We start from the raw sequence: 15,000 nt of genomic DNA on the forward strand, positions 1-15,000 counted from the left end.
TTTATTTTAGTTTCTCTTTGGCAGTTGGAGGACCCAGATGTGGATCCGGAAGTGACTCTGCTGACTTATCTTCGCCAAAAGTGTATCCTTAAGAAAAGTCATCTTTGAGAGAGAGAGAGAAAGATAGATAGAGATAGAGATAGGGAGAGAGAGAGAGAGAGAGAGAGAGAGAGAGAGAGAGAGAGAGAGAGAGAGAGAGAGAGAGAGAGAGAGAGAAGTAGAGAGAGAGAGAGAGAAGTAGAGAGAGAGAGAGAGTTCAAATTCAAATTCAAAAACTTTATTCCATAAATTACAATGGTTATTCTTAATACATATATAATTTGTTGCAAAAAATTAGTATACAATACATTAGTCACAACTGACAATTTAGAAAATGTTCTTTTAATTTTGTTTTGAATTTATTGAGGTTAGTGATGTCTTTAACATTATTAGGTTCCAGGTCAGGGTTCCACGTATTAGCATTTGTCGTGTCCCTCTTTCTGTGTTAGATATCTTGACATAAAGAGAATTTACTTGTCGTGTTCGAACACCTGATGTGTTCCCTATAGTTTGTAAGGGCAGGATCCATTGTGGATATTTCCCATGAATTATTTTATGAATATCATAGCTGCATTTTGCTTGAATTTTTAACCATTTTAGTTGAATAATATGTGGGGTGATGTGATCGAACTTACTAAAATTACCTAATGCAACTCTTGCAGCAAAGTTTTGTAGTGTTTGTGTTCTCTGTATTAGGGTTTTGTTAAAAGAGCTCCAAACATTTAAGCAATAAATAATGATGCTCAGAGCAAGAGTTTGTATAACCGTGATTCTTGTTTCTGTAGGGATTTGATTTTTTTATATGATTAAGATAAAGTTCCCAGAGAGAGAGAGAGAGAGAGAGAGAGAGAGAGAGAGAGAGAGAGAGAGAGAGAGAGAGAGAGAGAGAGAGAGAGAGACAGAGACAGACAGACAGACAGAAAGAGAGACAGAGAGAGAGACAGACAAAAAGAGAGACAGAGAGAGAGAGACAGAGAGAGAGAGAGACAGAGACAGATACAGAGAGATAAAGATAGAGATAGAGATAGAGATAGAGAGGATGAAGAATAAGAATTAGAGAGGGGAAGAGAGCCTGTTTCATTGCAACATTTTCCTTAGCGCTCCACAGTGCGACTTTGTGGGACCAAGTTGGGCTGTGGCGAAGGAGGATGCGGCGCTTGCACTGTCATGCTGTCCAGATATGATCAAGCACAAGGCAAAGTTATGTAAGTTGTATAAAAATGGAGTGTATTTTTCATTGCATACTGAAATCGACTAGAGAGTCCTCGAGGCGCATTACCTAATTTTGGTGAGAACAGAATGGTTGAATTATTCTACACGCGCGTCTGTGGCAGTCTGTCCTGGGTACCTATGAAACAGGTTGCAGGTTCATCATTTACCGCTTTGGAGATGCTTGGTTACTACTTAAGTACATTGCAGTCATTCTCATATTACCCTCTCGTGTAGACTGAGCTTTTATAAAGCTTATGTGCAGACCCTATGCCGTCTATTTTTACACGTTCACTGTAACTATGAACCTAACAAATACCTATTTAAGACTGGTAGCTTATTATACTATCAAGTTTTCAGTTCATTACACAATACTGTCATAAAGATTACCGGAAAACCCTATTAATGTTGGTGTCCGGAGTATTTGCTAGAATTTAATTTCTGGCGCATCATAACTGACACGTTTGTGCCACACCATACCCTCTCACATTATGTATATCTAATACCTTCTTTTGCCATTACAAATTCGGACAGTCTGACCATTAGCCCCTTATCAGCCAAGCGGTGATTTCACAATCAGACAAAGGTCTTCTCAAAACACTTCTCTTTCCCATTATGCCTCTTCACTGCATTTGACATATAGTTGTCACATAATTACAGTAGAGATAAACAAAATCCCCTTACTATACAAATGCTATCAAAATACTATCTAGTTTGATTCCTTCCACCTCATAGACCTGCGACGCCCCATAGTATCACACCGTTATGCAGTTTAAATCTTGTTTTTTCCTTTTTGTGTACATGGAAATTGGGTCATTGCAGATGTATTATTCTGTAGATGAAGCTTAGAGTTTATCTGTAACAATGGATTGACAATGAACATACGTTAACATCATGATAGCCGACTCGATCTTCCAGCCATTACTCTGTCAACGCCTGTCTGGCTCCCGTGGCGTCGATGCACGGGCTGGCGGTGACGACGGTGGAGGGCATCGGGTCCACGAAGACGCGCCTCCACGCGGTACAGGAGCGGATCGCCCGCGCCCACGGCTCGCAGTGCGGCTTCTGCACGCCCGGCATCGTCATGTCCATGTATACTCTCCTCAGGAACAACCCCAAGCCGTCCATGGCAGACGTCGACGAGTACTTCACCGGTGAGGCGCTTGGGCATTTCTTCCCCTCTCTCGGTTGCGTTATTGTGGTAATACGATTCTCACCGATGAGCCGTTTTTGTTGATGTTCTTACGTTTGCTCTTCAGGGAATTTGTGTCGATGCACCGGGTACAGGCCCATCTTGGAAGGCTTCAGGAGCTTCACCACCGACGCAGCTACAGGAGGCAGCTGTGGCCGGAGGGACTGCTGCAGAATGAGGGCCAAGGAATGTGATATAAAAGGTTTGCACGGAGGGGTTAACAACTGGTCATACGAACCCTGCAGAATGCCTGATAAGAATTTGTTTGTACTTGTTGCAGTTTAAGTTTCATCTTAATCCAGGACAGTTCCCAGGCTCCTTTCCCTTATCCTACCCCAGCTCTTCCTCATTTCTCATCTCTTTCTATTGCAATTTCATAAGACGTGAATGGACCGTCGCTTAGTTCCGAAAACGGCCCTGTGAATGGAGTGATGAACATGAACGGCGAGGTGAATGGGGACGCCAAAGATGTGAATGGAATCACAGACGACATATCACACGTACTCTATGACACCAAAGATTTCCAACCTTATGACGCAAGCCAAGAGATTATCTTTCCACCAGAACTCAAGGTAAAAAGACTTCATAGGGTTATTTACGTTAATAACTTGTCCATTCATAATGTCATCTTTTCTTTTTTGAATAAGACAATTATCTAGACTTCTAGTCTAACGGGAAGAAAACACTGCTCGAATTTAGAAGATTCTTCCTCACACAGACCCGGCCCGAATGGCAGAGTCAAGGCCTAGTGTTCCGAGGACCTCGAGTGTCGTACTACAGACCCCCCTCCCTCTCCAAGCTGCTCTCTCTCAAAGCCGAGAACCCCGAAGCTCGGATTCTTGTCGGAAATACGGAAATCGGTTAGAAAATTTAGATTTATTTATTTGAAGATGCTTAATATGTTTGGATTGGTATAACCTTTGTGTGTCCGTTCCTCTCTCTCTCTCTCTCTCTCTCTCTCTCTCTCTCTCTCTCTCTCTCTCTCTCTCTCTCTCTCTCTCTCTCTCTCTCTCTCTTTCTTTCTCTCTCTCTCTCTTTCTCTCTTTCTCCCTTTCTCCCTTTCTCTCTATCTCTCTTTCTCTCTGTCTCTGTCTCTCTCGCTCTGTCTATTAATATATATATATATATATATATATATATATATATATATATATATATATATACATATACAGATATATATGTATACACACACACACACACACACACACACATATGTATATATATTATATATATATATATATATATATATATATATATATATATATACATATATCTATATGTATAGAATATATATATATATATATATATATATATATATATAATATATATATATATATATATATATATATATATACATATTATGTAATATATATATATATATATATATATATATATATATATATATATATATATATATATATACATACATATACATAAACATATAAACACACACACACATATATATGTAAATATATATATATATATATATATATATATATATACATATATATATATATATATATATATATATCATCATCATCATCATCAGCCTGTATCAATCCACTGCAGGACGTAGGCCTCTCTCAATCTTTTCCAGTCATTCCGGTCTTGTGTCCTCTGATTCCACTATACTCCTGCGAATTTTGCTATTTCATCCCGCCATCTAGTCATTGGTCTTGCCCTGGGTCTCTTTGTGTCGTGTATTACCCATTCTGTTGTTTACTTTGTCCACCTGTTGTCCTGTCTCCCGATATATGGTCCCACCCACTGACCCACTTTCTCTTTTTGATGGTTGTGAGGCTATATTCTCTACTTTTTTGTGCTGTGTCATGTGGTCGCTTTTTTTCTCTTAAGCTAACTCCTAGCATAAGCCTTTCCATTCCTCTTTGGGCGCTTACTAATTTCCTCTCGAGTGCCTTGGTCGTAGTCCATGTCTCTGATCCATATGTCATGACGGGGAGGACGCATTGGTCAAAAATCTTTCTCTTTAGACATAGTGGCAGACTACTTCGTAATATATTACTATGTTTACCGAAGACACTCCAACCTAGCCTGATTCGCCGTTTTATCTCGGCTTCGCAGGATGTACTCGACTGAATGAGTTGCCCTAGGTATACATACTCGTTCACTGCTTCTAGTACCTCGCCCTGTATTTGTATTTGCTTAACTGGGGTTCGACTGTTGAACATGACTTTAGTCTTTTTCATGTTCATTTTAAGGCCAATCTTCAGACTTTCCTTATTTAAATCGCTTATTAATTGTTGTAGTTCATCTGCTGACTCACCGAAAAGAACAATGTCATCTGCAAATCTTAGATTGCTTAAGTGCTCATTCCCTATTTTAATCCCTCTCTCTTTCCAATCTAACTTCTTAAATACTTCCTCTAAGCAGGCTGTAAACAGCTTCGGTGAGATGGTGTCACCCTGCCTAACACCCTTCTTTATTGGTATTTTATTGGTTTCTGCGTGGATTTTGACGGTCGCTGTACCATCAATATATATATCCTCTAATAATCTGCAGTATATTTCCTCTACTCCTTGTTTACGAATTGCATCCAGTACTGCAGATATCTGTACCGAGTCGAATGCCTTTTCATAATCTACGAATGCCATACATAGGGGCTTCCTATATTCGTTTGTTTTCTCCCTTATTTGAGCTAGTGTGTGGATATGGTCTGTAGTTGAGAATCCACTGCGGAACCCTGCCTGTTCCCTGGGTTGTTTTGAATCTAATGTATCGGTGGTACGGGCTGTGATGATTTTTGTGAACATATATATATGTATATATATATATACATATATATACGTATATATATATATATATACATATGTGTACATATATATGTATATATATGTATATATTATATGTATATATATATGTATATACATTATATATATATATATATATATATATATATATATATATATATATATATATATATATATATATATATATATATATATATATGTATATGTGTGGATATATATATATGTATATATATAGATGTTATATGTATATATATGTAATATGATATATATATATATATATATATATATATATATATATATATATAGAGAGAGAGAGAGAGAGAGAGAGAGAGAGAGAGAGAGAGAGAGATTCTTTATCGTATGTGTAAACTCCACGAAATATATATTGTTAAGTCGAGCTCCTCATCTGACAAGGTATCGAAGTAAAGTTCAAGAACCAGACTTACCCGGTCCTCATTAACCCAACCAACGTGACGGAACTGACGGAGGTGACGCTGACGAAAGACGGCGTGACCTTCGGTGCGTCTGTGACCCTTTCCGCCGTCGAAGACACGCTGCGGGAACAGGTCAACACACAGCCAGGTAAGGAATGGAAGTCGTTAGTTTTTAATTCATTCCCTGCGTATTTTTTTGTGTGTTTAATGGTGTTGCAAGATAGCCATTAGTAGAACGGTTGGGTAGGTATGTATAAGTCATTACTGATATCATTACTATTAATGCTCTGATATCACCAGAATACCGGACTAGAATATTCACCGCCATCTTGGAAATGCTACACTGGTTCGGCGGTAAACAGATACGAAACGTGGCGGTGAGAATCATGTTATGCTAAGTGATTTTGTGTAATTGTGATATTTTGTCGGTGTAATTAATGCCATATAATCTGTTTTATATATATATATATATATATATATATATATATATATATATATATATATATATATATATATATTATGTCACTGACTTAATCCTCGCCCTTCCCTACAGGCCATAGGCGGCAACATCATGACGTCATCTCCCATCAGCGACCTCAACCCTCTCCTGGCGGCAGCGAGAGCCAGACTGACGGTCCACAGTGCAGGTGCTTCCTTACATAATCTTGATTGCGAAAACATGGCAAGCGTACATCATTATACTACAGTTGTTGAACACTTTTAAGGCATACTCATATCTAATTTATTAATAGACAGTATTGGTTTGCAACTGTCCTCAGCTAATCATAACAGAAACATATACACCATACACCTTCTAAGAATCAGATCCTACAGAATTCGGTGAGCGCGAGATTGTGATGGACCAGCAGTTCTTCACGGGTTACCGGCAAAACAGCCTCCGGCCTCAGGAGGTTCTTGTGAGGATCCACATCCCCTACAGCCACCAGGTGATTCTTTGCTCTGATAAACAGCATTCATTATCTTCAAGGAATAAATTCAAATTAGTTAGTTAACAACGATAGTAATAACTACATAATTAAATGATGTACATAGAAAGGCAGACAGACAGACAGACAGAAAGACAGAAAGACAGAAACACACACACACACACACACACACACACACACACACACACACACACACACACACACACACACACACACACAGGCACATATATGTGTGTGTGTGTGTGTGTGATTTCGTGTCTCCAACGAGCGCTCTCCCGTCCCCTCCCTCAGAACGAGTACTTCCTGGGCTACAAGCAGTCCCGGCGGCGCGACGACGACATCGCCATCGTCAACGCCGGGATGAGAGTTCGGTTCCGGCCCCAGACGACCGCCGTGGCGCGCCTGGACTTGTCCTTCGGCGGGATGGGTCCCACCACCCTCTTGGCGGCGTCGACTATGAAGGTCGTGAGCCTCACAAGAGTCAGACTGACGTCATAGATGCGAAATTGATATATATATCGAAAACTATGTGCCAGCGTGGCTTTGCATACTTAATTATATTTTACATGTATACTTATTTTTTCAGGAACTCGAAGGACGTTCTTGGGATTCGTCTCTCCTGGAAACTGGGACATCGTTGCTCCTGCAGGATCTCCAGCTCTCGGCATCTGCCCCCGGGGGCATGGTCGAGTACCGCCGCACTCTCGCTATCAGGTCGGTCAGAGGAAACACTCACGCTGAGCGCAGTTAGTGAAATAGGCATCCGTCTGTCGTTTGAGTTGGTGGGGTGATGTCCGAATAATAGACAAACAAAATCCGGGAAGGACTACCAGTGTTTTAACAAACGTAGAAGTAGTGTCACGCGTGGTAATTGCATAATGTAATTGGGAGTCTCTTGTCCTCAGCTTTTTCTTCAAGTTCTACCTCAGTATCCGAGGACGCCTGAGTGAGCAGCTCCCCTCCCTCGTCGCTCCGCTCACGGAGGAGGAGCAGACGGCGACGCAGGGGCATCGCTACGTCATACCGAGGAGCACTCAACTCTTCCAGACCGTGAGTCACACACACACACACACACACACACACACACACACACACACACACACACACACACACACACACACACACACACACACACACACACACACACACACACACACACACACACACACACACACACACACACACACACACACACACACACACACACACACACACACACACACAAAAAAAAAAAAAAAAAAAAAAAAAAAAAAAAAAAAAAAAAAAACAGACGTTTATGATACCTCAGTGAGAGTCAGTAGCCACGGATAGAGTAGAAGTTATTTCAAGAAAAACAAACATTGCACATTCCCTCGAGATCCCTCTTCCCCCGTCCCCCAGGTCCCCCCCGGCCAGAGGGCAGGCGACCCCATCGGCCGGCCCCTGACCCACGCCTCGGCCTTCAAGCAGGCGACGGGAGAGGCCGTCTACGTGGACGACATGCCGCGCTTCCGGAACGAGCTCTACGCCGCGATGGTCCTCTCCTCGAGGGCGCACGCCAGGATCCTCGCCATCGACGCCTCCGACGCGCGGACGCTGGAAGGAGTCGAGAGAATTTTCTTTGCGGAGGACCTGCCTGGTGAGGACGGTTGCGAAAGTGGGGGTGGAGAGGAGGGAGAGAGGGAGAGAGGGAGAGAGGGAGAGAGGGAGAGAGGAAGAGAGGAAGAGAGGGAGAGAGGGAGAGAGGGGGAGAGGGGGATTGAGAGAGGTAGAGAGAGATTGAAAGAGAGAGGGAGAGAGGGAGAGAAGGGGAGAGGGAGAGAGGGGGAGAGGGGGATTGAGAGAGGTAGAGAGAGATTGAAAGAGGTAGAGAGAGAGAGAGAGAGATTGAAAGAGGTAGAGAGAGAGAGAGAGAGATTGAAAGAGGTAGAGAGAGAGAGAGAGAGAGAGAGAGAGAGAGAGAGAGAGAGAGAGAGAGAGAGAGAGAGAGAGAGAGAGAGAGAGAGAGAGAATAATTATCGAAATTCCTTTTCATAAATGTCATTTCCTCAACAGCTGACAGAAACAAAACCGGCTGCATACAGCTGGACGAGGAGGTGTTTGTCTCGGACACAGTGACCTGCGTCGGCCAGGTGGTTGGCCTCGTGGTGGCCAGAGACCAGGCCACCGCGCAGAGAGCAGCGAAATTAGTTAGGATAGAGTATGAGGATGTCAAACCCCTCGTAATAACCATCCAGGTGAGGAAAATATCATGCAGCCGTAGTCGTCGAGTACATGGTAATACTTGCCTTTTTTCCCCTCTTTTCCCGCCATGAATACTCTCATATCAACCTTATAGGACGCCATCAGAGAGGAGTCTTGGTGGGGTCCCTGGACTATACACCAGGGGGACGTCGAGGAGGGCTTCAAGTCGTCCCCCCATATCCTTGAGGGCGAGATGCATGTGGGAGGACAAGAGCACTTCTACCTGGAGACCAACGCCCACCTCGCCGTCCCCAGATGCGAAGATGGCGGGATGGACATCTTTTCGTCGACCCAGAATCCGACGTTGACGCAACAGCTGGTGGCGAGGGCCTTGGGAGTGCCTTGCAACATGGTGACTTGTCGCGTGAAGAGATTGGGTGGAGGTTTCGGGGGGAAAGAAACGCGAAATAACAGCGTGTCTGTGCCCATCAGTGTTGCTGCTTCCATGTAGGCCAATGTTATGTTTTCCTTTCAGTGCGAAACTGTTTTTTTTTCTGCTATTTACTAACTAGGTTTACGCGCGAGAACATTTGCAAATTAAACTGTTGGAACAGAGGAAAAAGACACTGAATATATAATTAATGTAATGATGTATTTGCTTCCATAAATTAGGCAAATCACTTTATAAGTCTCCTATAACTGTTAAAAAAATGCTCATAACAAAACACAGACTGAACCGACCCGTTCGCATAATGCTGGACCGCGACGAGGACATGCTCATCACGGGGACTCGCCATCCCTTCCTGGGACGGTGGAAGATTGGGTTCACCGAAGAGGGTATTTTCACGGCAATGAAGATGGAGTTCTACGCAAACGCCGGTTGTTCAGCTAATCAGTCCATAGATGTTGTGCAAAAGGCAATGCTCTCAATGGATAACGTTTATAGGTATGTTATATACAGTGAGACATCTCATTAAATAAGACTTTTTCTAATGATTGCCGCTATATTGGATGAATTACAGAATTCAAATTGTAAAAAAATCTGAACTGTATGGTCAGGCGACCTTTTAAAATTGTGCACAGTCCAGAATAGCAAATTGAATGATATATTCCTACTTATGGCTTCACACTTCGTTAAATCACAGTATGATTCAATCTGATCATATGCCTTATTGATAAAAAAAATCCCACTAACGCTCACCGCAAACAGGTGCAAAAACAGATGCGTCACGGGGTACGCCTGCAAGACCAACTTGCCTTCTAACACCGCCTTTCGGGGGTTCGGAGGCCCACAGGGGATGATGTTCACTGAGGATATGGTGTCCAGGGTGGCAGACTTCCTCGGGATGGGCCATGATGAGGTACTGCCTAATATCATCTTTATTTCTCTCGGTTTCTCTTTCTGTCTTTCTTTCTCTTTTTTCTTTCTCTTTCTCTCTCTCTTTCTCATTCTCTCTCCCTCCTTCTCATTCTCTCTCCCTCTCTCTCTCTCTCTCTCTCTCTCTCTCTCTCTCTCTCTCTCTCTCTCTCTCTCTCTCTCTCTCTCTCTCTCTCTCTCTCTCTCTCTCTCTCTCTCTCTCTCTCTCTCTCTCTCTCTCTCTCTAACGTTCTCCACCTGTTCGTAGTTGCGGAAGAAGAACATGATCGACTCGGGAGACGTGACTCACTTCGACCAGCCTATGGAGAGGTGCACAATCGGGCGCTGTTGGGACGAGGTCATAGTTCAGGCTGATTACTGCGCCCGCAAAGAAGCCGTCGAGCGCTTTAATAAGTATAAGCTCGTGAATTCGTTCGCTTTTCTCAAACAAGTACGATGAGCAACAAGGATCGAAAGATTAGCACCAAGAAATACATTTTTTTCAGATTAGCAGAAAAGAACATCTATTTTCGTTTAGTATTAAAATTTGGCATTCCTTCAGAGGGAACAGGTACCGGAAACGCGGCATTTACCTCCTTCCCACGAAGTTCGGGATCGCCTTCTCGGTGCAGTTCCTGAACCAGGCAGGCGCCCTCGTGCACGTCTACACGGACGGCTCCGTCCTGCTGACCCACGGGGGCACGGAGATGGGCCAGGGACTCCATACTAAGATGATCCAGGTGCGCGCCAGTCGAAGGGAGACACTATATTTTCATTCGCTTTGGCAGCCTATCGATGGAAATAGTAATGTTCGTTATTTGATATATGTATACACTAGCGAATACCTCTCGCGTTCCCAGGTTGCGCAATGTTGGTAATATAAAATACATACACACACACAAGCGTACACCTTTCCCGTCGGCAGGTAGCTTCAAGAGTACTCAAGATCCCTGCCTCGACGATCCACATCAGCGAGACGAGCACAGACAAGGTCCCCAACACCACGTCCACGGCAGCCTCGTTCTCCTCCGACCTCAATGGCATGGCGGTCCTGGTGAGTTAATCGTAATCCTCGTTCCAATGAGGATTATTTATGGTAATTAGATATACAATAAAGAGAGTAACTGCTATGTGCGATGTGTATGGATATATGGTATTGATTTGAATTTCAGTTATATAAAAAAATATACATAGGTACATGGAAAATGTAGGAATATGTATTAGTAAAACTTCTCACAATCAAAAATACATGAAGAATGATAACTAATATAATATATATAAACACGACCTGGTGTATCCAATCCCCAAGCTTTGTAACGTTATAAAATTGTACACACATGCACACAGAATGCATGCACTAAAATAATGAATCGCCTGGAACCTTACATCGCGAGCAACCCAAAAGGCCAATGGAAAGACTGGATTACAGCGGCCTACTTCGATCGAGTGTCTCTCTCGGCTACAGGTTTTCACAAGTAGGTCAAACATAAAAAATAACTCTGGGACTATATGCCTATCCACTGCGAAATTTATGCCACTGATAGCCATATATTTACGTACTTGGATAGAAATATCAATGCGCTTTTTAATTGCAGAACTCCTCACATAACTGGATACGACTTTGAGACGAATGAGGGATGTCCGTTTCTTTACTTCAGCTATGGCGCTGCTGTGACAGAGGTGGAGTTGGATTGCCTGACAGGAGATCACTCGGTGAGAGAGAGAGAGAGAGAGAGAGAGAGAGAGAGAGAGAGAGAGAGAGAGAGAGAGAGAGAGAGAGAGAGAGAGAGAGAGAGAGAGAGAGAGAGAGAGAGGGAGAGAGGAGGGAGAGGGAGACTAGAGGGAGACTAGAGGGGAAAGGGAGGGAGAGAAGGAGGGAGATAGGGTGAAGGCGAGGATGAGTGTGAGGGTAAAAGAGAGGAATAGTGAGAGAATGAGGATGAGGTTGAGATAGAGGGTGAGACAGAGCAGGAAGAGGGGATAAGAAGAGGGAGAAGGAGATAGAGATGGAGACAGAAACAACACGAGAAACAAAGATAGAGCAAGTAAACCCAAACCAACAAAGAGAGGAAACAAGAAATAACCCCCCCCCCCCGTCCCTCTCCGCCCTCAGGTCCTCCGCACAGACATCGTGATGGACGTCGGCGACTCCCTGAACCCCGCCCTCGACATCGGCCAGGTGGAGGGGGGCTTCACGCAGGGCCTCGGTCTCTTCACCCTGGAGGAGCTGCGGTTCTCCCCCGAGGGCAGCCTGCTCACTCGGGGCCCGGGGGCGTACAAGATACCAGGTGAGTAGGACGTGAAAAAATAAGTGTCTGTTGAAATAGGTGTCTGTTGATGACAAATTGTATATGATGCTGAAGAGGGAATGTAAAAATACATTTGATACATGTGATACAAAATGGAAGTATTTTACAAACCATACAGAGAAGAATATGGTTTTGTTTATTCATTTTTATATTGCAAAGGAATTGACTCGGGATATTGATTATGGGCAATGTTATCTGAATAAGTGTTTCACTGCGATTATTTTGATTAATGAGAATTATTTTGGGTAAATGTTGATGAACATGAAGTATGGCGTTATTTTCCATCTATCTGCAAACCAAACACTCTTTGTAATTCCGTTTTTCGCTGCTACTTGTCCCTGCAATGTTTCATTATTCTTTATAGTTCCTCTTTTATCTCTCAGCACACAAGATAATGTTATCCAATATTCAGATCCCGATAGGTTGATCATGATTCACGAAATGCACGTAATCGAAGACCGCCTTTATCAAGATATATCTACCCAAATGCATCCTGCATAATCCCCCTTCATCAACATTCTTTGCAGGATTCCAAGATATTCCGAGAGAGTTCAACGTGTCGCTGCTCCGTGGCGCGCCGAACCCCAGGGCCATTTTCTCCTCCAAGGTGAGACGCATCGGCCACTCGAGACGTTATGCTCAACAAGCTCACTGTGAAAGTATTCGCAGAGACTTAGAAGAACAATTTTCTTTTGTTTTTGATAGCTTTTATGGTATAGATATACTGTAGACATATGGCCGCGTTGCTGTAGGTAAGTAGCACTGCTGGGTTGATAGATATATTGGTATAGTTGCATTTTCACACGGTTGACATCGTAAGTTTTTTTTTTCTGTCATGTAGATCTCTTTAATACCTTTAATTTGAGCCTATACATGTATGACGCAAACTGAAAATAAGGTAGTGAATTAATTACTGCTTGGAAACCGCACCATGGATCACTAATCACGTGCCATACCCGGACTAAACTAAGCTAAGCTAAGTTCGGTTACGTTCTACTCAGTGAAAGGACCGGGATACATGCTCTACCTGTTGCTTTTGATAAATTTCGAGTGACTTTGACCTTTCATGTTTGGTGGAAATCACTCATTGCTGAAAAAAACGAGTGATTTCCGCCAACATTTAATCTGTCCCCGGTGGGAGGGGGGGCCTTTTGTGAAAATGCAACTTCACCGACACTTTGCGGTGGAGTTCGACGCAACAATATCTAGACCTGCAGAATGTAGATTGTTCGCCGGAAAATGAGAACAGAGGAACTAATCCCCGCCGTAATTTCCCAAGGCCATCGGCGAGCCGCCGCTGTTCCTCGCCTCCTCCGTGTACTTCGCCATCAAGCAAGCCGTCGCGTCGGCTAGGGCGGAGCGCCGCCTCGACCCCGTGTTCCGCCTCGACTCGCCAGCGACGGCGGAGAGGATCCGGTTGGCCTGCGGAGACGCCCTCGTCCAGCTGGTAAGGGCGCGGCGGTGGGAGAAAAGGGGTGCCATGTCCTTGGATGAGACACTGGTGTTGCAACTTTTTGTTTTCATTTGTTTTACATATGAGGCTCGTGACACACACATATGTATATAATATATATATATATATATATATATATATATATATATATATATATATATATATATATATATATATATATATATAATAATATATATATATGTGTGTGTGTGTGTGTGTGTGTGTGTGTGTGTGTGTGTGTGTGTGTGTGTGTGTGTGTGTGTGTGTGTGCGCGTGCGTGCGTGCGTGCGTGTGCGTGCGTGCGTGCGTTCGTGTGTGTGTGTATGAACACATATACATAGATAGACACTGATTTAAGTACTCGCTTCCCTCATTCAGAAAATGTCTACAAGGCTATACATGCGTACCAACAACACCATCCTCTAATACTCGTCCTTTCTTCCAGACTACAGCAGGAGCCCCAGACACCTCGAAGCCCTGGTCGATCACCGTGTGACCGAAGACCTCTTTCGCTCAAACGAGTACTAGGTGATTGATGGCGGTTCCTTGTCACGGGTGCGGATGAGGGAGGTCAATCTGGTCGATGGCAATTGCAATGATGAATTAGGAATCATGAGGGTTATTGATTCGCTGGTCTCATTTCGCTCGACTACAGTTGTTTCTGGTAACGGAAGAGGGTAGAAAAGACCTTAGGAATGATGTACGTGCTGGAATCAACATTGCGCTGCATAATTTGCAATATGTATATATATATGTTTGGTTTCGAATTACACGTGAAAAAATATACCTGCCTTTCAATAATAGACGATTGTTTCGTCTATAAGCATAACAGTATCATTTCCTTCGTGGATGATTTGGATATAACAACTATCAATATTTCTATGTGATAATTCTTATTATTATAAAAATCAAGAACGTTAGCATTGACAATATCTACAGCAGTTGTTCATGTAAATTAACGAAAGAAAGAGTAACATATGTAGTATGTGTAATAACATTTTTTTTGGTAAACGACAATGGCAAAACATCTAACCAAATATAGATGGTATGGTAAACAGCATGCAAGACGAAGTATAAAGTTCTCGCTCCTTCTCTCAGCGAGCTTCATTAAGGTTAAACATTGATTCCT

General features: G+C 43.0%; 1 protein-coding gene across 1 annotated transcript in view; it reads left to right on the forward strand.

Moving 5' to 3' along the window:
• LOC122254912 (xanthine dehydrogenase/oxidase) overlaps positions 1-14,653 on the forward strand; it is a 20,799-nt gene extending 6,146 nt beyond the window's left edge. The window contains exons 2-28 of the mRNA XM_043018778.2: positions 25-82; positions 1,148-1,244; positions 2,167-2,402; positions 2,508-2,642; positions 2,822-3,012; positions 3,159-3,300; positions 5,623-5,790; positions 5,943-6,019; positions 6,196-6,289; positions 6,477-6,589; positions 6,881-7,051; positions 7,176-7,303; positions 7,495-7,639; positions 7,970-8,207; positions 8,624-8,805; positions 8,907-9,259; positions 9,483-9,698; positions 9,963-10,113; positions 10,378-10,523; positions 10,672-10,849; positions 11,035-11,163; positions 11,457-11,584; positions 11,705-11,822; positions 12,223-12,397; positions 12,946-13,025; positions 13,698-13,865; positions 14,317-14,653. Of these exons, the coding sequence (XP_042874712.2) occupies positions 25-82; positions 1,148-1,244; positions 2,167-2,402; positions 2,508-2,642; positions 2,822-3,012; positions 3,159-3,300; positions 5,623-5,790; positions 5,943-6,019; positions 6,196-6,289; positions 6,477-6,589; positions 6,881-7,051; positions 7,176-7,303; positions 7,495-7,639; positions 7,970-8,207; positions 8,624-8,805; positions 8,907-9,259; positions 9,483-9,698; positions 9,963-10,113; positions 10,378-10,523; positions 10,672-10,849; positions 11,035-11,163; positions 11,457-11,584; positions 11,705-11,822; positions 12,223-12,397; positions 12,946-13,025; positions 13,698-13,865; positions 14,317-14,367 (4,068 nt within the window). The 3' untranslated portion in view covers positions 14,368-14,653. The remainder of the gene's footprint in view (positions 1-24; positions 83-1,147; positions 1,245-2,166; positions 2,403-2,507; positions 2,643-2,821; positions 3,013-3,158; positions 3,301-5,622; positions 5,791-5,942; positions 6,020-6,195; positions 6,290-6,476; positions 6,590-6,880; positions 7,052-7,175; positions 7,304-7,494; positions 7,640-7,969; positions 8,208-8,623; positions 8,806-8,906; positions 9,260-9,482; positions 9,699-9,962; positions 10,114-10,377; positions 10,524-10,671; positions 10,850-11,034; positions 11,164-11,456; positions 11,585-11,704; positions 11,823-12,222; positions 12,398-12,945; positions 13,026-13,697; positions 13,866-14,316) is intronic.
• The last annotated feature ends 347 nt before the right edge of the window (positions 14,654-15,000 follow it).

Source organism: Penaeus japonicus, unplaced genomic scaffold (assembly GCF_977035675.1).
Source record: "Penaeus japonicus unplaced genomic scaffold, GWHDUDI00000001_assembly GWHDUDI00000029, whole genome shotgun sequence".
Classification (NCBI taxonomy): Eukaryota; Metazoa; Arthropoda; class Malacostraca; order Decapoda; family Penaeidae; genus Penaeus; species Penaeus japonicus.